The 23,296-nt window shown below is 46.4% G+C and overlaps 1 protein-coding gene across 1 annotated transcript in view; it reads right to left on the bottom strand.

Moving 5' to 3' along the window:
* Positions 1-23,296, bottom strand: part of LOC126175764 (serine/threonine-protein kinase meng-po) — a 151,942-nt gene that overhangs the window by 23,462 nt on the left and 105,184 nt on the right. The window contains exons 2-3 of the mRNA XM_049922734.1: positions 14,708-15,035; positions 4,813-4,992 (exon numbers count right to left, since the gene is read on the bottom strand). Coding sequence (XP_049778691.1) covers positions 4,813-4,992; positions 14,708-15,034 — 507 coding nt within the window. The 5' untranslated portion in view covers position 15,035. The remainder of the gene's footprint in view (positions 1-4,812; positions 4,993-14,707; positions 15,036-23,296) is intronic.

Here is a 23,296-nt window from a genome sequence, read left to right as displayed (position 1 = left end):
GGGACTGATGACCTTAGCAGTTAAAGATTTCACACACATTTGAACATTTGATCTACGCTGGAAGATGTGTGAGGGTCGACTGTTTGAGTATAAAACCATGTCGTCTACATATATTGACAGTTCGACTTTTACTGTGCGCGGCAGATTCGATTACAGGATGTACAAGATCAGGGTCAAAAGTGATCCTTGCGACTGATTCAAACCATGAAGCGGCTGCCCTTTTATACGCCATAGAAGGCGAACAGCTCGTGCGTCGGAGATCGTCGTTGCTGCCCGTCAGCGCAAGTGAACGTACAGCACCATCAGTGGTAAAAGCAGAAAAACTGTTGAATCGCTTTCGAGTACCAGTGACGATACTTTCTGTAGCACGAGTCAACAATCATTATTTTTTACCGGATAAAACATGACTGCAAGTTTTAGCCTACTTAACAGGTAGACCCGGTCTCTGATTATAATGGAGTCTGCTAATCTAATTTCAAAGCATTCTTTTAAAACATTGTTGCAGTAGCGAGACGAAGGGGCATCCATTTGCTTTTTTATAACATTTTGTGCCCCTCGGTAAGATAGTGGTACGCCACTGCAGATTTCTGAGGCTGCAACAGTCGTTTGTGGCGCTGGTGCTCAGTACGTCTATTACGAATAGTGCGAATAGTTTGACCAATATACTTTTTCCCACAAAACAGTACTTCTTCATTCCGAGGTCATCTTTTAACGTGCCAAGAAGACCCCCGTGTGTCGCACCTGCGGATTTTGCAAAGAGGCTTTACACCATCTCAGACCCAGATAGGTCGACACCAGATCTGAAACACCTTACTGTCGTGTTGAGGCAGAAAGGCTTCTCAGACAGACACATCCGTCGCGCCTTTGAGTAGGGACCTTCGCCGAAATCAGTGGAAGATGCTTGTAGATCATTTAGTTTCCTTCCATATTTTGGGGGCATATCTACAAAAGTACGACGGATTTTTAAAGATATGAAAAGTCTGCGATCGCAGGCTTTCTCGGCGTATTTCAGCTATGAAATCTTCACGGGTTATCAGCCGAGTGGCGTCGTCTTCTAGTCGCAACGTTTCAATGGATTGCGTATCCATCATCTTCGCCTGAAGATGATGGATACGCAATCCATTGAAACGTTGCTACGAGAAGACAACGCCACTCGGCTTCTAACCCGTGAGATTTCAAAGCTGATTTGAAAAGAGTTGCCCATGAGGCAAGATTGAGCGCTTCTTGGTACGGTAAAAGTAGATCTAGATTTTAGGAAACCTGGTTTTTACCAGATCGCTTACCATTCTAGGGAAAACTATATTGGACACACTATTCGCACCATTCACGATAGATTTACTGAGCACCAACACCACGCACGACTGTTGCAGCCAGAGAAATGTGTGGTGGCAGAGTATTGTGTTAACGAGGAAAGTCTACGTAGTCCGAGCCGTGCTGCGGCTCGCGTTGGTGCTGTTTGTACGTTTCCGCCCTCTGTTGGAGGCCAGACCGTATCGTTTAGTTGGCATGGTTACGGTTGTTTCTCTTCGTCTCGTGTTGACTGGCGCCATTCCGCTTCGCAAGCGTTGCCTGTCCGCTAGTGGCAGCAGCGGCGGTTATCGATATGTAGTAACTGTTGACGTATCTTTGTGACGACGTCGTGGTTCTTCCGGGTCCCGTGAGTCGGCAGTTCGGATGGTGACTCAGGAGGAGCCAGGTCCGCTCAGTGCGCGAACATACCGGGACTGCTGGCGGCACGCATGGACTGTCGGATGGAAGGGCTGTGGTCATGGGGGTGCACGACCTCGTCGTAAAACGGATCCTGCAAGCTTTAAGATGAGTGCACTTGAATTCAAGTAGAGAAACCTCCACACCATTGTGGTGTCTCGCGATTTTTCAGTGACTTGTGTCGTGTTGCTGCTCGTAGTGTCGCCGGGGTGAAGAGCAGCGAGTGGAGTGCTTGGGGAAGGCGGATCTGATTAGCTTTCCCCGACTTCTTATTACTTTTTACTACGAGGTGCATTCGAGTTCTAAGGCCTCCGATTTTTTTTCTAATTAACTACTCACCCGAAATCGATGAAACTGGCGTTACTTCTCGACGTAATCGCCCTGCAGACGTACACATTTTTCACAACGCTGACGCCATGATTCCATGGCAGCGGCGAAGGCTTCTTTAGGAGTCTGTTTTGACCACTGGAAAATCGCTGAGGCAATAGCAGCACGGCTGGTGAATGTTCGGCCACGGAGAGTGTCTTTCATTGTTGGTAAAAGCCAAAAGTCGCTAGGAACCAGGTCAGGTGAGTAGGGAACATGAGGAATCACTTCAAAGTTGTTATCACGAAGAAACTGTTGCGTAACGTTAGCTCGATGTGCGGGTGCGTTGTCTTGATGAAACAGCACACGCGCAGCCCTTCTTGGACGTTTTTGTTGCAGTGCAGGAAGGAATTTGTTCTTCAAAACATTTTCGTAGGATGCACCTGTTACCGTAGTGCCCTTTGGAACGCAATGGGTAAGGAATACGCCCTCGCTGTCCCAGAACATGGACGCCATCATTTTTTCAGCACTGGCGGTTACCCGAAATTTTTTTGGTGGCGATGAATCTGTGTGCTTCCATTGAGCTGACTGGCGCTCTGTTTCGGGATTGAAAAATGGCATCCACGTCTCATCCATTGTCACAACCGATGAAAAGAAAGTCCCATTCATGCTGTCATTGAGCGTCAACATTGCTTGGCAACATGCCACACGGGCAGCCGTGTGGTCATTCGTCAGCATTCGTGGCACCCACCTGGTTGACACTTTTCGTATTTTCAGGTCGTCATGCAAGACTGTGTGCACAGAACCCACAGAAATGCCAACTCTGGAGGCGATCTGTTCAACAGTCATTTGGCGATCCCGCAAAACAATTCTCTCCACTTTCTCGATCATGTCGTCAGACCGGCTTGTGCGAGCCCGAGGTTGTTTCGGTTTGTTGTCACACGATGTTCTGCCTTCATTAAACTGTCGCACCCACGAACGCACTTTCGACACATCCATAACTCCATCACCACATGTCTCCTTCAACTGTCGATGAATTTCAATTGGTTTCACACCACGCAAATTCAGAAAACGAATGATTGCACGCTGTTCAAGTAAGGAAAACGTCGCCATTTTAAGTATTTAAAACAGTTCTCATTCTCGCCGCTGGCGGTAGAATGCCGTCTGCCGTATGGTGCTGCCATCTCTGGGACATATTGACAATGAACGCGGCCGCATTTTAAAACAATGCGCATGTTTCTATCTCTTTCCAGTCCAGAGAAAAAAAATCAGAGGCCTTAGAACTTGAATGCACCTCATACTTTCAGCTTGTTACAATTTGTTAACTTCAACCAGCGGTATTTTTCCTGCCTGGTGGCCGCTAACGCCCCTGTTACCTGCCCTGGGGGTTGGTGTATGTAACGGCAGTGTACGTTTCCTGCCGCTGCTGTCCGGTAAGGCGTGTAGTTTTGACAGCTTTCTTGATTGTAGGCCGGTTGGTGGTTTTTTCTACTCTGGTGGTAGTGATTCCTTTCCCGTTCCGGCCGCTCTAAATACTGTATTCTGGGTGCGCAGTGCAGACCGCCGGTTCCGGCTTTGGCGTATTGTTCCATCGTTGTATTTGGTTTGTCGGACGTCAGGTAGTTTCAGCGATTTATCATTAGTCATTCGTTAGACTGCCACTAGTCTGAGTCACCATCTTGTGAAGTGATACAACTCTTGGCTGACTGTCTCATCTCTCGCGAAAGTGTTTGTTCTCAGAGGTCGATTCCTGGAGCACCGTCAGTGATTGGTCCTTGTGTTTTATTATTGTATTATTTATTATAATATTTTTTAATGGCTACATTGAAGGTTATGATGCCTTCTGCTGTGTTTATGGATATTTACCCGTAATATTTTAATATATGTAAGTTGTAAACTGCAGCGAGTTCTTAAACATTCTTAATTTATTGCCATTCTTGGCGTATAAGGCCTTCAGCCGTGATCACAGTGGCTCGTTTTTAAAACATTATCTGTTGTATCTGTATTTTAAGTGTAAGGGTTGTCTTACAAGATTTACCATCATTTTATTTCACCCTTTGGTGATCAGTTGCTTGTTCTTTTCTTTTTTAAATTAACCTTTGCTTTTGTATTTGCTGTTTTACGACAGGTTTCTAAATTCTTTAGTATAATTGCCGTTCCTGGCGTGTAAGGCCTTCAGCCTTAATTGTGGCTATTTGCCTTAAAATTTTAATATGGTATCGGTGTTTTCAGCAGTAAGCCTTAAAACCTTATTTACTGCCATGTCTGGCGTCTGATGCCTTCTGCTGTGTTTATGGCTGTTTAACAGTAATATTTTAATATTTGTAGGTTGTTAATTGCAGCGAGTCCTTAAACATTCTTAATTTATTGCCACTCTTGGGGGATAAGGCCGTCAGCCGTGATCACAGCGGCTTGTTTTTAAGACATTGTCCGTATTATCTGTATTTTATGGTCATTTCTAAATTGTAACGCTCTGAAAACACTATTATTTTACACAGTTGTTCATTCCTTAATTAATAACACGTGGTTTCTTTTATTTATTATTGACTCTGAAATTTCTGTTTGGAAAAAAATGTGTGTAACTATAAACGGCACCCCGTAGTAACTGACTACGGCCCCGTCCACAGTCGTAACCGAATCCTGTCTTCCCCTGATTACCAGGTCACATAGTGAGAGCCAGAAGCCTGATAAAAGTAAAAGAAATAGATAACGATTAAAAGACAGTACACTGAAACGCTCACCATGGCCGTGTGTTGTACACAGTGGTCGTAACGAATGGCAGTGCGAGGAGCCGCTTACCTTGGTCATGTCGGCGGTGAAAACGAGCACGTTCTCCAGCTTGACGTCGCGGTGCACGATCTGCTTGGAGTGCAGGAAGTCGAGCGCCGAGCCGATCTGCGAGGCGACCCGCTTCACCTGCTCCTCGGGCAGACCGCCCGCCTTCACCGCCCCGGACAGGTCCCCCAGGGGCGCGTATTCCTGCCAGCAAACGTCACACAGGTCATACACTGTGTCCTCATCACAGCTGCCAGGCCAATACTGCTCAGAGACATAAAAGTGAGTGCTAGGACCGTGCTGCAGAGTTACTGTGTCTCGAACGACATAACACAGATGTCATTCAACTACAGTTTTCAGTTCCATCTCCCATCCTCTCCCACCACATATACAACATGAGTTTGTCATCTCCCTCGTTCCTCATTTCCAAATTGTGCCGTACATGGTGACACACAAATGGTTCAAATGGCTCTGAGGACTATGGGACTTAACATCTGAGGTCATCAGTCCCATAGACTTTTTTTTTTTGGTCATTAATCTACTGACTGGTTTGATGCGGCCCGCCACGAATTCCTTTCCTGTGCTAACCTCTTCATCTCAGAGTAGCACTTGCAACCTACGTCCTCAATTATTTGCTTGACGTATTCCAATCTCTGTCTTCCTCTACAGTTTTTGCCCTCCACAGCTCCCTCTAGTACCATGGAAGTCATTCCCTCATGTCTTAGCAGATGTCCTATCATCCTGTCCCTTCTCCTTATCAGCGTTTTCCACATATTCCTTTCCTCTCTGATTCTGCGTAGAACCTCCTCATTCCTTACCTTATCAGTCCCCTTAATTTTCAACATTCGTCTATAGCACCACATCTCAAATGCTTCGATTCTCTTCTGTTCCGGTTTTCCCACAGTCCATGTTTCACTAGCATACAATGCTGTACTCCAGACGTACATCCTCAGAAATTTCTTCCTCAAATTAAGGCCGGTATTTGATATTAGTAGACTTCTCTTGGCCAGAAATGCCTTTTTTGCCATAGCGAGTCTGCTTTTGATGTCCTCCTTGCTCCGTCCGTCATTGGTTATTTTACTGCCTAGATAGCAGAATTCCTTAACTTCACTGACTTCGTGACCATCAATCCTGATGTTAAGTTTCTCGCTGTTCTCATTTCTACTACTTCTCATTACCTTCGTCTTTCTCCGATTTACTCTCAAACCATACTGTGTACTCATTAGACTGTTCATTCCGTTCAGCCCCTACACTTAGAACTACTTAAATCTAACTAACCTAAGGACATCACACATATCCATGCCCGAGACAGGATTCGAACCTGCGACCGTAGCAGCAGCGTGGTTCCGGACTGAAACGCCTGGAACCGCTCGGCCACAGCGGCCGGCGGTGACAGACGGGCGCGTTTTTAAATAGAGAATACTTGGTCAATTTTAAAATTAATGTATGGTTATTCACATTAAATCAAAGCTCATTATTTGGCATTTAATGCAGGCCGATTTGTAACAAATAATGTCGTCGTGGTGATGTACATAATTTCGAATGCACGATCCAAGTCTCTTCTCCAAATCCCCCATCATATGAACCGATGTCTCTGCGGGGATGGCAGCAGTTTCTCGAATGATCGCATCCTTCAGCACGATCCAAATCTCTTCTCGAAATCCCCTATCATATGAACCGATGTCTCTGCGGGGATGACAGCAGTTTCTTGAATGATCCCATCCTTCAGCTGGTACATATTTCGCGATTTCTTCTTATACACACAGCTTTTGAGGTACCCCGCAGAAAAGAGGCACACGCTGAAGTCTGGAGATCTGGGAGGCCTAGGGACATTGCCAGAACGTGAGGTAAGCTGTCCACAAAACATACGCCGAAGATCTGCCACTGAAGCGTTCGCGGTGTGTGATGTAGCGCCATCCTGCTTGAACTAAACATCTTTTAAAGGGATTCTTCATCTTCTGGTTTCAAGAACTTTCATAGGGTATGAATGTATCGAACCGAATTAAAAGTGACTGTGGCCCCTTTTTCCTTGAAAAATTAGCAGTCACATAATACCGAATCACACGAGAGTATAACAGACTATAACCTTTTGGGAGTGTATAAGGTGTGCATGCTCAGGAGGCCAGGAACGCAAATTTTTTATTGACGGTCCCGTTTAAATGAAAATGAGCTTCATCGCTCATCTATAAAATCACATTATCAATCAAAATCGCTTTCATTCTGCAGGCAAAGTCTTCGTGTACAGCGAAACAAGTTGGCTTTAGTTGTTGCACAATAAGATGTTCGTAGAGATGAAATTTTAATGTATGCAAATGTCGTCCAACCGATTCACAACTGATTGTTGCTCACTCACATGACATCTAACTCGCCGTTCTGGGCTTCTGACTATCGCTTCCCTTACCCTAGCGATATTATCCTCGTCACTACAGTGCGTGTCGGGCCTGTACGCTTGTTATCCATTACCTTCCCAGCTGATCTGAAATGCTCCATTCACCTGAGGATTGTATTACGACTCGGAATAACTCCATGTCGAGCGAGACTGAATTGTACACGAAACATTCGCTGCGTAGCCTTAACGACTCATCACTTCTAACGAAAGTGTCAGGCAAACAAACGGTGTTGCAAGTCCCTCTGCTCCGTTGTAACTGAAATGGCGCGTTGTGTGCAGAAGAACAACCCTCACTACGATCTTCTCCCACCACCGCGTTCTCAGTACTAGCGAATCAGAACCGTCAGTCTTCCGTGTGTCACTCTGGGCACCGTGGCCAGGAGCTCCCTTTACACCTGAACTAAATACTTGTAACAGTCTAAGGTGCAAATATATTTAAGATTTAAAGCTGTCATACAGATCATTGATATGCCTATAATGCTCCTCACGAGAACTGCAACGTGACTGCCGCATAACTGCCAACTGACTGCCGATGGAGGACAACACAGCCCGTTGTTTGATCACTTTGTCGTTTGCCTTTTCGTGTTTTTGGTGGCAGATACCAGCGACTTCACTTTGGAGGAGCGCTTAGTGACTAGTGTGTCGATCCGTGAACCGAAGCACAACGAAAGCCTTCCCATGTTTCGTAATGTAGGAAGAAAGCTTTTCGCCTGTAAAGTGTTTTGGATGCACCCTTTTCCTCCCCCCCCCCCCCCCTTCTGAAGGGAAACGTGTGCTGAAGCTAGTGCGTCAGCGTTGCGCGCACCCTGTAAGTCAAGCAGAAGGCCACCAAAAACACGAAAAGGCAAACGACAAAGTGATCAAACAACGGGCTGTGTTGTCCTCCATCGGCAGTCAGTTGGCAGTTACGCGGCAGTCACGTTGCAGTTCTCGTGAGGAGCACTATAGGCATATCAATGATCTGTATGGGAGCTTCAAATCTTAAATATATTAGCATGGTGGTGTACATATGGACGTTTTGGACAAATAGTCGTAAGTGTTAATAAAGTTGCAAAGAAATAATTACACTTTTCGGCCACCCCACATTGGTGACCATTAAAATTGCAACACCCCGAAGGATAACAAATAACAAAATTTTGATATATGCAATAAAAACAACCACCAGTTACGGAAGGAAGCAGTCAAAAGCTCTTGATCTAGGTTTCAAACACATATAAACAGGCCTTCTTCAAAAATCTTATTACGTTTTACATGCAGATCCTAATGTGCTGCCAAAAGGCTTAGTGATAATTAAAACAGAAAATCGTAAAAACAGCCATCTTGTCAGTTTTAATTATGACTAAGCCTATTGGTAGAACATCAGGATCAGCATGTAAAACGTAATAAGACTTCTGAAGAAGGCCCATTTATGTCGGTTGAAACGTAGGTCAAGTGCTTTTGACTACTACCTTCCGTAACTGGCGGCTGTTTTTGTTCCATATATTACATTTGCACAGTTGCTGCTGCAACTTTGCTTAACATTCTAACGAAATTTTGTTTGTTGTTCATATACTAAAGTAGCAAGAATACATTGATTTGGGGCTATACAAGGTGTTAAACTTAGTATACAGAGCTGGCATCCGGGTACACACGACTTCCCTTCCTTGACGAAGGACATTCGGCTGCGAAGTTAAATCATTAAATAAACCTTGCCAAATCATGAAAAGCGAACCCAGTGCTACGAGAGATAAATGGTTAGGAAAAGAAGACATGGGAAGAATAAAACTAATGACCCACCCCTCATCGCACGGACGTAGTTAGATATTCATGGATAAAGAAATTGGGAAGAATATTGCTTTTCCAGAAAAAAACAGATTCCATTCCTATGAGTCTTTCTGTAGACACAGCTACTTTGCACTGAGATGGCAAAAGCCGTGGTATAGCTCCTCATGTCGTGTCGGCTCTGCTTTTACCGGTGTAGTGAAGTAGGTCGACGGGATATGGACCCAAGTCGCTGGAAGTCCCCTGAGGAACTACTGAGCCGCGCTACCTCCACAGCTGTCCACAACTGCGAAAGTGTTGCCGCTGCAGGATTTTGTGCACCTCTCAAATATGTCCCATAAATGCCAGATGGGATTCGTGTCGACCGAACTGGGTAGCCTAATCATTCGCTCGAATTGTCCAGAATGTTCTTCAAACCAATCGCGAACAGTTGGGGCCTGGTGACATGGGGCATCATCGTTTGAGAACATGAAGTCCATGAATGGCTTCAAACGGTCTCTATTAGCCGAACATAACCATTTCCAGTCAATGATTGGTTCAGTTGGAAGAGAGAGCCCAGTACGTCCCATGTAAACACAGATCACAACGTCATTGCTAATTACCTTGTAGTCGTTTCCGTTAACGTGGTTCGTGGACACGTTCCTCACGCGAGAGAGGAGTAACAAAACACTACAAAAGCCACTACCAGGTTGCAAAGCGCCTTGTTGACATCTTTGGTCCATGGCTTCGTGCAGTCAGTGTCACACTAGAACCTTGCCACCAGTGCTTATCAACCGAAACGGGGACTCATCTGACCAGGTGATGATTTTCCAGTCGTATCGGTTCCAACCGATATGGTCACGAGCCCAGAGAGGTGCTGAGGCGATGTCGTGCTGTTACCAAAGGCACTCGCGTCGCTCTTCTGCTGCCATAGTCCCTCGGAATACCGAATTTCCTAACTATTTCCGTAACAGAATGTCACATGCGTCTGGTACCAAATACCATTCCGCGTTCGGAGTCTGTTAATTCCAGTCGTGCAGCTATAATCGCATCGGAAACCTTATCACACGAATTACCTGAGAGCGAATGACAGCTCCACCAATGCACTGCCCTTTTCCATTTTGTGTACATGGTACTCCGCCACCTGTACATGTGCATATCGCTATCCCGTGATTTTGGTCATCTCGGTGTAGAGCACCAAAGAACAAAGAATGTTCCGTATGTTTCGTTAGGATCCCATACGAAGAACTGAAATATTATAGCTGATACACGGCCTTGCCTCATCACTACATCAGAAAAAGTGTAAGCCAACAGTTTTGTACCGAGCGAGGTGGCGCAGTGGCTAGCACACTGGACTCGCATTCGGGAGGACGACGGTTCAATCCCGCGTCCGGCCATCCTGATTTAGGTTTTCCGTGATTTCCCTAAATCGCTCCAGGCAAATGCCGGGATGGTTCCTTTGAAAGGGCACGGCCGACCTCTTTCCCCGTCCATCCATAATCCGATGAGACCGATGACCTCGCTGTCTGGTCTCCTCCCCCCAAAAACAACAACAGTTTTGTAACGCACGAAAATATGCTAGCTGTTTGCTAGAGGATATGTACTGAACGACTTCCAAAGAAAACGCAATGCTCTAGACGGGAAGAAGAAAGTCAGATTTGCTTCGTAACCTACTGCCAGCAACCAGGTCATCAGAGACGGAACACAGTCTCGTAACAGACAAGGATGGGCAAGGAATTCGGTCGTGCCCTTTTCAAAGCAAGCATCACGCCACTCGCCTTAATTAATTTAGGAAATCCAGGGAAACTACAATATTGATGGTCGGACGGGTATTCGAACATTACTAATATTCAACGTAAGTCTACGTACTAAACACGTCACCTCTTCGGTGTTACCCGCTGGGGAACGGAAAACCGAGGAAGGGGTGGGAGGCGGTGGGGGAGGGGGAGGAGGGGGGAAGGAGGATGAGGGAAGAAACAGTAGAAGGTGCTCGCTCGTCGTCCCTCCTTTCAGGAAAACCAGGGAGCCGCGAATGCTCGCTGGGAACAATGTCGTGGCAGGGAGTGGAGCGAAATGCACCGGGGCCCTGGCGACGACGGTGGGGCATTAGCAGCAACGGCCGTAGTCGAGAAGACGTCTCTGGTAGAACTCTGCTGCGCTAATGGACCTGCCGGCATGAGACATGTATAATGACTGCGTGGACAAGAGAGGGATACTAAATTTTTCACTGGATGACAGCACCACGGAGAGTGCCAGACAGTCTATAATAACTTTGTCAGTCGCAATCGCATATTATTTATACGGTAAGCGGTAAACTTAACATCGTAAATCGGGACTATCAAGCAGACGAAATGAAGAAATTTTGCTACCTTAGAAGCAAAGTACCACATGACGAGCGAAGCAAAGAAGTCATAAAAAAGCAGATTAACACAGACAAAAAGAGCATTCTTGGGCGAGAGAAATTTGGTAATGTCAAATATAGGTCTTCAGCTGAGGAAGAAACTGCTGAGAACGTACGTTTTGAGCATAATATTGAATGGTAGTGAATCATGGGTGTGGGATAACTGGAAAAGATAACAGTCGAAGCATTTGGGATGTGTTGCTATAGAAGTATACCGAGAATGAGGTGGACTGGTAACGTAAGGAATGAGGAGGTTGTCTGCAGAAGTGGCGAACATATGGAGATCACTGACAAGGAGAAGGGATCGGATGATAGGACATACGTTACGTCATCAGGAAATTACAGCTATGGTACCACAGAGGGAAAAACTGTAGAGGAAGACAGAGACTCGAACACATCCAACAAATAATTGACGATATTGCTGCCAATGTAAAATCCATGCAAGGAGCGCGAAGGCAAGATAAGATAAATTAGGGATCGTGCAGGGGCATGTAGAGACTCGTTTTTCTCTCCCTCCATTTGCGAGTGGAACGAGAAGGGAATGACTAGTTGTGCTCCGAGGTACCCTCTGCCGTGCACCATATGGTGGCTTCTGGAGTATGTATGTAGATGTAGATAATTGTCAGAGGTATCGCGTCAGTGGGCTCTTCCATCTCAGATGCCGGCTACGTCCTCTGGGGGACTCAGTGTCAAATCGATATCTACAGAGGCCTAACGATTTCTGACAGCACACATCTATCGATACGCGGGCTGGGTGGGAGTCTGAATGACTGTCAGATACTAAAGGATCCTTTTCCAATTTGATACTGGAACATTAAGCTGCAAACAAAATATGAACACCTTATGTGCGTATTCCTTCGCGGGCGTGCTGAAAAGTAATACCTCCGAATTTTTTATGTGCAAACTATTAAAGCTCTGTAAAACGTGTACTGTTTGAGTCTTTCTCGGCGCTGCATCTGCTTGATAGGTTCCCGGGAATTACGCCGGATAATATTGTAAAAACCGCAGAATATTTCAGCGAGACAACTGCCCCCCATCTTCAGGTGCTACTGTCGCGTCGCTGAGGAGCTCGCCAATTTATATGTTAGCTTTCTAGAACAGCGCAGGCGCCAGCGGGGGCATAACGTCATCGCAGACCAATCGTAGACGGCGTCGAATACCAGAGCCCTCTGCTGGAGAAACGGGTCGCGGTCTGCGGAAGCGCGCCGCAGCGCGGGAAAATGCGGCCGGGAGCGACGAACTCCGTTCGCGGGCGCGAGGTGTTGGCGCGCGATTTAAGCATCTGCGCAAGGGTTTCCTATCTGCGTTGACCCGGTGCAGTTGCTAATCTTTGGCTGACGATTCCTTAGTGCCGCCAAGGCTGGCTCCCAGGTTTTGCTTTTACAGTATTATCCGGCGTAATTCCCGAGAACCTATCAAGCGCTCTGTAATATGTCTTTATCCTGCATGTCTACATATTTATTTATAAACATAGTCAACCTGGCGACGAACACAGATGATGTTCAGATGTGTGTGAAATTTTATGGGACTTTAACTGCTAAGGTCATCAGTCCCTAAGCTTACACACTACTTAACCTAAATTATCCTAAGGACAAACACACACACCCATGCCCGAGGGAGGACTCGAACCTCCGCCAGGATCAGCCGCACAGTCCATGACTGCAGCGCCTTAGACCGCTCGGCTAATCGCGCGCGGCAAGAGCATATGGACTATCAGACCAATTGTGTGATTGGATTGAAGAGTTCCTTGATAACAGAACGCAGCATGTCATTCTCAATGGAGAGAAGTCTTCCGAAGTAAGAGTGATTTCAGGTGTGCCGCAGGGGAGTGTCGTAGGACCGTTACTGTTCACAATATACATAAATGACCTTGTGGATAACATCTAAAGTTCACTGAGGCTTTTTGCGGATGATGCTGTAGTATATCGAGAGGTTGTAAAAATGGAAAATTGTACTAAAATGCAGGAGGATCTGCAACGAATTGACGCATGGTGCAGGGAATGGCAATTGAATCTCAATGTAGACAAGCGTAATGTGCTGCGAATACATAGCAAGAAAGATACTTTATCATTTAGCTACAATATAGCAGGTCAGCAACTGGAAGCAGTTAATACCATAAATTATCTGGGAGTACGCATTAGGAGTGATTTAAAATGGAATAATCATATAAAGTTGATCGTCGGTAAAGCAGATGCCAGACTGAGATTCATTCGAAGAATCCTAAGGAAATGCAATCCGAAAACAAAGGAAGTAGGTTACAGTACACTTGTTCGCCCACTGCTTGAATACTGTTCACCGGTGTGGGATCCGTACCAGATACGGTTGATAGAAGAGATAGAGAGGATCCAACGGAGAGCAGCGCGCTTCGTTACAGGATCATTTAGTAATCGCGAAAGCGTTACGGAGATGATAGATAAACTCCAATGGAAGACTTTGCAGGAGAGACGTTCAGTAGCTTGGTACGGGCTTTGTTGAAGCTTCGAGAACATACCTTCACCGAGGAGTCAAGCAGTATACTGCTCCCTGCTACGTATATCTCGCGAAGAGACCATGAGGATAAAATCAGAGAGATTAGAGCCCACACAGAGGCATACCGACAATCCTTCTTTTCACGAACGAGACTGGAATAGAAGGGAGAACCGATAGAGGCACTCAAAGTACCCACCGCCACGCACCGTCGGGTGGCTTGCGGAGTATGGATGTAGATGTAGATGTAGAAGAATTTGGTAAAACACCGAAAAACACCGAACCTGGCAAAAAGCAAAACAACACCAAACTTGGCAAAAACACAGATAACACGGAATTTGAAAAAGAAAACACCGAATCTGGCAAAAACCAAACAGCACGGAATATGGCCCAAACCACCAAACTCTGATAAACCAAACGATCATCACGGATTAAAGCAAAGAACCACGGAATTTGACAAGAAACAACACCAAGTTTAGCAGGAAAAAATACATTAAATTTGGCAAAAAACATAATCGAATTTGCCAAAAAATAACACCGAACTTGGCAAACAAAAATCCTATTTGGCAAAAGATAACACCGAATTTGTAAACGCCTACAGCCGTCCTTATCATGTCATTTATTGTGTAGTTTAACCCCTTTAGCATTAACTGAGACCTGTAGTGGTTCGTTGAAACGCCGAAACTGGTAGCTACACAATAAATGACAGAATGTGGACAGCTGAAGACGTTTCGTTTTCTTACAGTAGAGGACGGCCGTAGTCCCGCAGACCTCCAGTCAAAAGGATGGACGAACAAAAATAGCGAATTTTGTCATGGAATAAAACGATTTTTTTTCTGTCCCTACTTACAGGACATGTGCTGCACACCAGGAGCAGTAGCATCAGTATGTCGAGTATGCAGTAATAAGGTGGATCGACGTACCTGGGCGAAGACGTAGCAGCCGTCTGCGCGGAAGGCGACGGGGTAGACGGAGAGCACGGCGGGGTGCGGGCTGACGCGGTAGCTGTAGTGGAACTCGCGCTGGAAGTCCGCGACGCTGGTGAGCTCCGCGTGGACGGCCTTGAGCACGACGGTGGTGCCGGTGCGGCGGTGCGTGGCGAGCAGGATGCGCGCGAAGCAGCCCTCGGCCAGCGTGCGCGACACCGAGTACTCGGCGGACAGCGACAGCTCGGGCAGCGCCACCTCCTGCACGCGGTGCATCGACTCGGCCGCCGCCTGCTGCGCCTGCGACCGCGGACCGCCGCGCATCCTAGCGGTGAAGTACACACGGGGCTATTACAAATGATTGAAGCGATTTCATAAATTCACTGTAGCTCCATTCATTGACATATGGTCAAGACACACTACAGATACGTAGAAAAACTCATAAAGTTTTGTTCGGCTGAAGCCGCACTTCAGGTTTCTGCCGCCAGAGCGCTCGAGAGCGCAGTGAGACAAAATGGCGACAGGAGCCGAGAAAGCGTATGTCGTGCTTGAAATGCACTCACATCAGTCAGACATAACAGTGCAACGACACTTCAGGACGAAGTTCAACAAACATCCACCAACTGCTAACTCCATTCGGCGATGGTATGCGCAGTTTAAAGCTTCTGGATGCCTCTGTAAGGGGAAGTCAACGGGTCGGCCTGCAGTGAGCGAAGAAACGGTTGAACGCGTGCGGGCAAGTTTCACGCGTAGCCCGCGGAAGTCGACGAATAAAGCAAGCAGGGAGCTAAACGTACCACAGCCGACGGTTTGGAAAATCTTACGGAAGGGTTAAGGCTAAAGCAGAAGCCTTACCGTTTGCAATTGCTACAAGCCCTGACACCCGATGACAAAGTCAAACGCTTTGAATTTTCGGCGCGGTTGCAACAGCTCATGGAAGAGGATGCGTTCAGTGCGAAACTTATTTTCAGTGATGAAGCAACATTTTTTCTTAATGTTGAAGTGAACAGACACAATGTGCGGATCTGGGCGGTAGAGAATCCTCACGCATTCATGCAGCAAATTCGCAATTCACCAAAAGTTAACGTGTTTTGTGCAATCTCACGGTTTAAAGTTTACGGCCCCTTTTTCTTCTGAGAAAAAAACGTTACAGGACACGTGTATCTGGTCATGCTGGAAAATTGGCTCATGCCACAACTGGAGGCCGACAGCGACGACTTTATCTTTCAACAGGATGGTGCTCCACCGCACTTGCATCATGATGTTCGGCATTTCTTAAACAGGAGATTGGAAAACCGATGGATCGGTCGTGGTGGAGATCATGATTAGCAATTCATGTCATGGCCTCCACGCTCTCCCGACTTAACCCCATGCGATTTCTTTCTGTGGGGTTATGTGAAAGATTCAGTGTTTAAACCTCCTCTACCAAGAAACGTGCCAGAACTGCGAGCTCGCATCAACGATGCTTTCGAACTCATTGATGGGGACATGCTGCGCCGAGTGTGGGAGGAACTTGATTATAGGCTTGATGTCTGCCGAATCACTAAAGGGGCACATATCGAACATTTGTGAATGCCTAAAAAAACTTTTTGAGTTTTTGTATGTGTGTGCAAAGCATTGCAGCTACCCTCTCTTGCCTTCCTTCTCTCCCCCAAGTCCGTTTGCGTTTTCCCTCCTTTGCCTTTCCCCATTCCCTCTCGCGTCTGCCTTGCCCCCCACCCCCCCCCCCCCGCCCCCTTATGACTCCTCTCCCTCCGTCGGATCCCCCTCCCCCTTTCGTTTTTCCTCTCCTCCCCCCTTTTTTCCCCTCATCTGTCCAGGTTCCCCCCCCCCCCCCCTACTGACCTTGGCTGTGGTGTGTCATCTTCGTGCCGACTTTTTAGTGCGGTGTTTCCAGTGATTGTTAAGTGTTGCGAACAGACATCATGCTGTCGCTGGGTGTAATTTTTTATCTCTTGCGAACAGAAACCAGACTGTCACCGTGTTTTTTAAATTGCCTGTCTACTATTTTACCTGCCTGCTTCCTGTGTATTTTATTAGAATTCGTCCGCCCTTTGCTTTCCACAATTTTATGCCGTGTTACAATACACGTCACCGTTTTATCGCTTGCTTTTATTGTTTCTTATCTTCTTGTGTTTTACAAATTCTGTACGCTGAAGAGCAGCGTACTAAGCTGCTGCCAGCCCGCCCACTTCAGGGGGAATCGAAATTCAATACAGGAAAAAAAAACACCACAGCCAATATGTTGAATGCAAGCATGTAGACGTGCTTGCATTGTGCTGTACGGGTGCCGGGTGTCAGTTCGTGTGAGTGTGTTGAGTTCCACACTGTTGCACTTGGTCCGTCACTACAGCGACGGTTAATTCTGGTAGTGGGGTGACGCTGGAGTTGTCATCCGATGATGTCCCGTATGACAGATCCGGTGATCGAGCAGGCCGATGCAACATATCGACGCTCTGTAAGGCATGCTAGGTTATAGTAGTGGTGTGAGGGCGAGCGTTATCCTGTTGGAAAACACCCCCTGGAATGCTGTCAAAAATGGCTCAAATGGCTCTGAGCACTATGGGACTTAACTCCTGAGGTCATCAGTCCCCTAGAACTTAGAACTACTTAAACCTAACTAACCTAAGGACATTACACACATCCATGCCCGAGGCAGGATTCGAACCTGCGACCGTAGCGGTCGCACGGTTCCAGACTGTAGCGCCACTCCGGCTGGCCTGGAATGCTGTCCATGAATGTCAACACAACACGTCGAATCACCAGATTGACGTACAGATCTGCAGAGAGGTTGAGTCGAATAACCGTGAGAGTGCTCCTGCTCTCATAGAAATTGCACTCCAGACCATAACTTTGGTGGTAGGGTCAGTGTGTCTAGCAAGCAGGTAGGTTCGTTGTAGGTCCGCTGTTGGCTTCCTTCTAACCCACACATGACCATTACTGGCACCGAGGCAGAACCAGCTTTCATCATAAAATGCAACAGTCCTCCACCCTGCCCTCCAATGAGCCCTCTCTCGTTTGACGCCACAAAAGTCGTAAATGGCAGTGGTTTGGGGTCGGTGGAATGCACTCTACAGGGCGTCTGCCTTAGAGTTGTTCTTCAAATAACCGATTTGTAACGGTTCGTTGTATCACTGTGGTGCCAGCGGCTGTTCACATTTCTGCTGCAGATGTAGTATGACGCGCCAGAGCCACACGCCCTACACGATGGTCTTTCCTCTCGGTAGCGCCACCCGGTGACCGGTCTTCTTGCGACCATACATCATCATGATCATGTTCACCGCTGCCAGAGATTACACACATCAAATAAAGTTTTGCATCACCTCGGTTCCGAGAGTTCGGGAACCTGTACACACAGGTGCTCATGAAAACCACACATTGCATGTTGTACCACCGTACAGCGAGACCTTCAGAGGTGGTGGTCCAGACTGCTGTACACACAGGTACCTCTAATACCCAGTAGCACGTCCTCTTGCATTTATGCGTGTGTGTATTCGTCGTGGCATACTATCCACAAGTTCATCAAGGCACTGTTGGTCCAGATTGCCCCATTCCTCAACGGCGATTCAGCGTTGATCCCTCAGAGTTGTTGGTGGGTCACGTCGCCCATAAACAGCCCTTTTCAGTCTACCCCGCATGTTCTATAGGGTTCATGTGTGGAGAACATGCTGACCACTATAGTCGAGTGATGTCGTTATCCTGAAGAAAGCCACTCACAAGATGTGCACGATGAGGGTGCGAATTGTTATCCATGAAGACGAATTCCTCGCCAATATGCTGCCGATATGGTTGCACTATCGGTCGGAGGATGGCATTCACGTATCGTGCTGCCGTTATAGCGCCTTCCTTGACCACCAGCGGCGTACGTCGGTCCCACGTAATGCCATCCCGGAACATTAGAAAACCTTCACCTTGCTGTACTCGCTGGACAGTGTGTCTAAGGCTTTGAGCCTGACCGGGTTGCCTCCTAACACGTCTCCAACGATTTTCTGGTTGAAAAGAGAACATGATGCCAGTCCTGATCGGTCCTTTCGGCACGTTGTTGGGCCCATCTGTACCGAGCTGCATGGTGTCGTAGCTGCAAAAATGGAGCTCGCCATGGACGTTGGGAGCGTAGTTGCGCATCATGCAGCCTATTGCGCACAGTTTGAGTCGTAACACGACCTTCTGTGGCTGCTCGAAAAACATATTCAACATGCCTTGCTGTCACGGTCCCTCCGAGCAATAATCCGTAGGTAGCGGTCATCCACTGCAGTAGTAGCACTTGGGCGGCCTCAGCGAGGCACGTCATCGACACTTCCTGTCTCTCTGTATCTCCTCCATGTCAGAATATTATCGCTTTGGTTCACTCCGGACGCCTGAACACTTCCCTTGTTGACAGCCCATCCTCGCGCAAAGTGAGAATGCGGACGCGATCGAACCGCGGTCTTGACCGTCTAGGCGTGGTTGAACTACAGACAACACGAGCCATGTACCTCCTTCCTGGTGGAATGACTGGAATTGATCGGCTGTCGCACCTTCTCCGTCTAATAAGCGCTGCTCGTGCATAGTTGTTTACATCTTTGGGCGGGTTTAGTGGCTGGCTCTGAGCACTATGGGACTCAACTGCTGAGGTCATTAGTCCCCTAGAACTTAGAACTAGTTAAACCTAACTAACCTAAGGACATCACAAACATCCATGCCCGAGGCAGGATTCGAACCTGCGACCGTAGCGGCCTTGCGGTTCCAGACTGCAGCGCCTTTAACCGCACGGCCACTTCGGCCGGCGGCGGGTTTAGTGACATCTCTGAAAGGGGCTGTGTCTTTGACACAATTTCCACAGTCAACGTCTGTCTTCTGGAGTTCTGGGAACCGATGTGAAGCAAAACTTTTTTTTATGTGTGTATATACAGTAATTACTATCCTGCCAAGTCTTTCTCCAATATCGCAGAAGGAACATCTAGCATCTCGTAGCCTTATTACATGGCCTCGTTCAAACTCAGTGGCGTAAATAATGGTGTCTGTCACCTTAAAGGCATTCTTGACTAACAGCAACTCACCACGCCCAATGTCAAAGCTACGAGAGTTACAGCGTGTGTTTAAAGCAAACGTGACATGCATGCTCGTAGAGGCACTACTGCGCCACCATTATGCGACTGACGCCAAATTTAAATAGACATCATCCTTCAGATGTAGAAATAAGCCTAGCATCTTTCGTTTATCTCGCACAACTACTTCTTGGTGTTAGAATTTTTTTCCGTCAGTGTCTAGTGATATCGTTGTATATTTGCATCCATTTTCCGCAATTATTCTACGATAAATATAAGAAAACTTCCGATTTTTCCACCTGAAATTTATTCTTACGCGTATTCATGTTAAGCATCTTCAGTGATATTAATTTTTGTGTCCTGTTCATGCAGCTATTTGATAATCTGTGTGTGCTACAAGTACGGAGGGTAAGTTTCTTCCAGTAAATATTTCTTTGTGCTTGACTTATATTGTAGTAAAATGCACATACTTGCACTTCTCTTGGAACAACTGGAAGAAATAACCAGCAAATTAAAGAAAGAGGCAGAAAACGTCCTTCCTCGCTTTTCTGTGGGTGTCACGGGAACATCGTGTTTAACGACATCAAAGAACTATCTTGAATACGTGGCACCTCTAGTACCCCATCTCAAATACATTCCAACCAGCAAGGCGAGGTCGCGAACTGTGTCCTCGTCTCCTTTTTCTTCTTCCTCCAATATTTAGGCACTATACCTGTCCCGATTTCACATTTGTAATACCATTTTTCCGTCCTCTATTATTTCTTTTATCTCGGCGCTTTTTAAAAAAATGGTTCAAAAGGCTCTGAGCACTATGGGATTTAACATCTGTGGTCATCAGTCCCCTAGAACTTAGAACTACTTAAACCTAACTAACCTAAGGACATCACACACATCCATGCCCGAGGCAGGATTCGAACCTGCGACCGTAGCGGTCACGCGGTTCCGGACTGAGCACCTAGAACCGCTAGACCACCGCGGCCGGCTCGGCGCTTTTACTTGTATACAAACACGTTTAAGTTGTTGTCTCCATTTCTCCCTATATTTTTCAACTTTGTCGTTTAAGCTATATATTTGTAACTGTCCTCGAATATTCTTGTGTTTTATAAGATCCCTCCTCGAGCAGCTTTTCACATATCTTAAAGAAACTCTCTTCAGCTGCTTATACGTTGTTTTTGTTTTTCCTTTTTTCAGTCCAAGATTCACTGCCATAGCCCAAGAGAGGCACAGCCACTATTTTGTAAAAACTTAATCTTGTTCTTTACGGTTTTATTTTTACTTCCACATATGTGCCGAAATTTATTGATTTTATTCTGTACGCCATTGTCGTTAGTCAAACTTATTATCGCACGCTAAATATCTAAAACCTGACAGATGTTCCAGTACCTTGTCTTCAATAACAATTTCTGATCGGATTGGGTGTTTTCCACAGTGAGCCGTAACTTTAGTTTTAGTGCTGCATATTTTCAGTTTATAGCATTGTCTTCCTAGTTGATATAATCCATACACCAAATGTAAGTTTACTTCATTCTTTTATTAAGACTACATTATCTGCAGAGAAATGGTTCAAATGGCTCTGAGCGCTATGGGACTTAACTTACGAGGTCATCAGTCCCCTAGAACTTAGAGCTACTGAAACCTAACTAACCTAAGGACATCACACACATCCATGTCCGAGGCACGATTCGAACCTGCGATCGTAGCGGTCGCGCGGTTCCAGACTGTAGCGCCTAGAACCGCTCGGATCTGCACAGAGCATAGTGTTTAGAAGACAGTTTCTTTCCACTTTTGTGCCTCCATTTACTTTATTCTTTCATTTTTTATAACATCCTGATTACAGGTGTAAAAGATTGTCGGTGCCAAGCGGCATACTTGCCTGACGCCTTGTTTATTATTCTTTCTTCTGTTACTTGAGCTACCTGTGTTTATGATTATTTTATAATATTCATATAAGTTTTTGATTGTCGCTATAAGATGCATGGGATATGATCTTTCTTCCATTGTGTTACATATTACCGCGCGACCGCTACGGTCGCAGTTTCGAATCCTGCCTCGGGCATGGATGTGTGTGATGTCCTTAGGTTAGTTAGGTTTAAGTAGTTCTAAGCTCTAGTGGACTGATGACCTCAGATGTTAAGTCCCATACTGCTCAGAGCCATTTGAACTATTTTTTTGTTACATATTATGTTTGTTGCGAGCGAGTGAAATGCTTTCCCGAAGTCAATAAAAGCAATCCGTGTTTGTAGAATGACTTTGCGTCGTTTACGTAGAATTCTTTTAATGAGGAACCTTGTTACCCGTATCAGGCACGTCCCTCGAGTAGCGGATGAGGGATCCCATCAGACATGATGGGCTGAACCGAATACATAATAAGGCGTGTGGATCAACAAGCAGTCAATTTTCTGGTTTGCTTAACAATACTGGAACAACCTCTCTCCAGAGGACATAAATATGGAAGGCCCAGACGAGAGTAACAGCGTCAAGACATCCGCGATGAATCACAAGGACGGTGGAGACCCAGTCCTCCAATTAGGAATAGTATAATTACGATTCTGCAGTGCATCTTTTGTTAAGAAGAACGCTGCGGTGGATACAGCCGTTACGAAATACACGAAACGTATTCGCAGTAGTGAATACGAACAACCATCAGTTGTACAAGGGAATGACGACAGTGAAAATTCGTTCCGGACCTGGTCACGAACCCGGATTTTCCGCTTTGTGCGAACGGTCGCCATAATCGATTTCGCTATCCATGCACTTCTCCCAGGCAGACCCAAATTTCCATATGTCGTCGTTCAAGCATCACAACATACTCACGTACACATTATGTAATTCCCGTACAGGAGAGGACATTTTAACTGAAAGTCGCTGCCTGGTATCGACGTCTCCTGTACGGGAATTACATAATGTGTGTACGAGTGCAGGTTGTGACGCATCAACAACGGCATATGGAAGTTAGCCGGCACGGTAGCTCAGCGTGTTCGGACAGAGGGTTAGCAGCCCTCTGTATAAAAAAAATAAAAAAAAATAACTGGTTTAATAGATGAGGGACGAACTTAAACGGGTGTCTTACGACGTCCGCCGCTAGCACATGCAACGAACGAAAGCGAACAAAATGACATAAAAAGAAGGCGATCGCTAGCGTAAAGCGGAAAATCAGTGTTCGTGTCCCTGTCTGGCCCAAATTTTCACTGTCGTTATTCCCATATACAGCTGAATGTTTTTCGTATTCGAAACTACGAATGCGTTTCAAGGTAGTATGTGTAACTGGCAGCATTTCTCAAGGCTGTGAAGAGGCATCCCCTCTAATGGACGGCGACAGACTGGGGTCTTATTCTGGGGAGAAATCACTCGAAGTCTTCATAGTTAGACAAATTAAGTGACAAGAATAATAAAGTAATAAATTGGCAACTAATGAGATATTTTGTGACCTACAAGACAGAGGTGACCTCAAGTGCTCACGTCGTTGTGTCAGAAAGCAACACTTGTCCGCGGTTCACTGTCTCTACTCCATGTGAATGCCGTCATAGTCATGTTGGGACTGAGGGCTACTTAAACACCG

Source organism: Schistocerca cancellata, chromosome 3, assembly GCF_023864275.1.
Source record: "Schistocerca cancellata isolate TAMUIC-IGC-003103 chromosome 3, iqSchCanc2.1, whole genome shotgun sequence".
Taxonomy (NCBI): Eukaryota; Metazoa; Arthropoda; class Insecta; order Orthoptera; family Acrididae; genus Schistocerca; species Schistocerca cancellata.
Note: the sequence above shows the minus strand (reverse complement) of the source record. Positions and strands in the feature narration are given on the sequence as shown.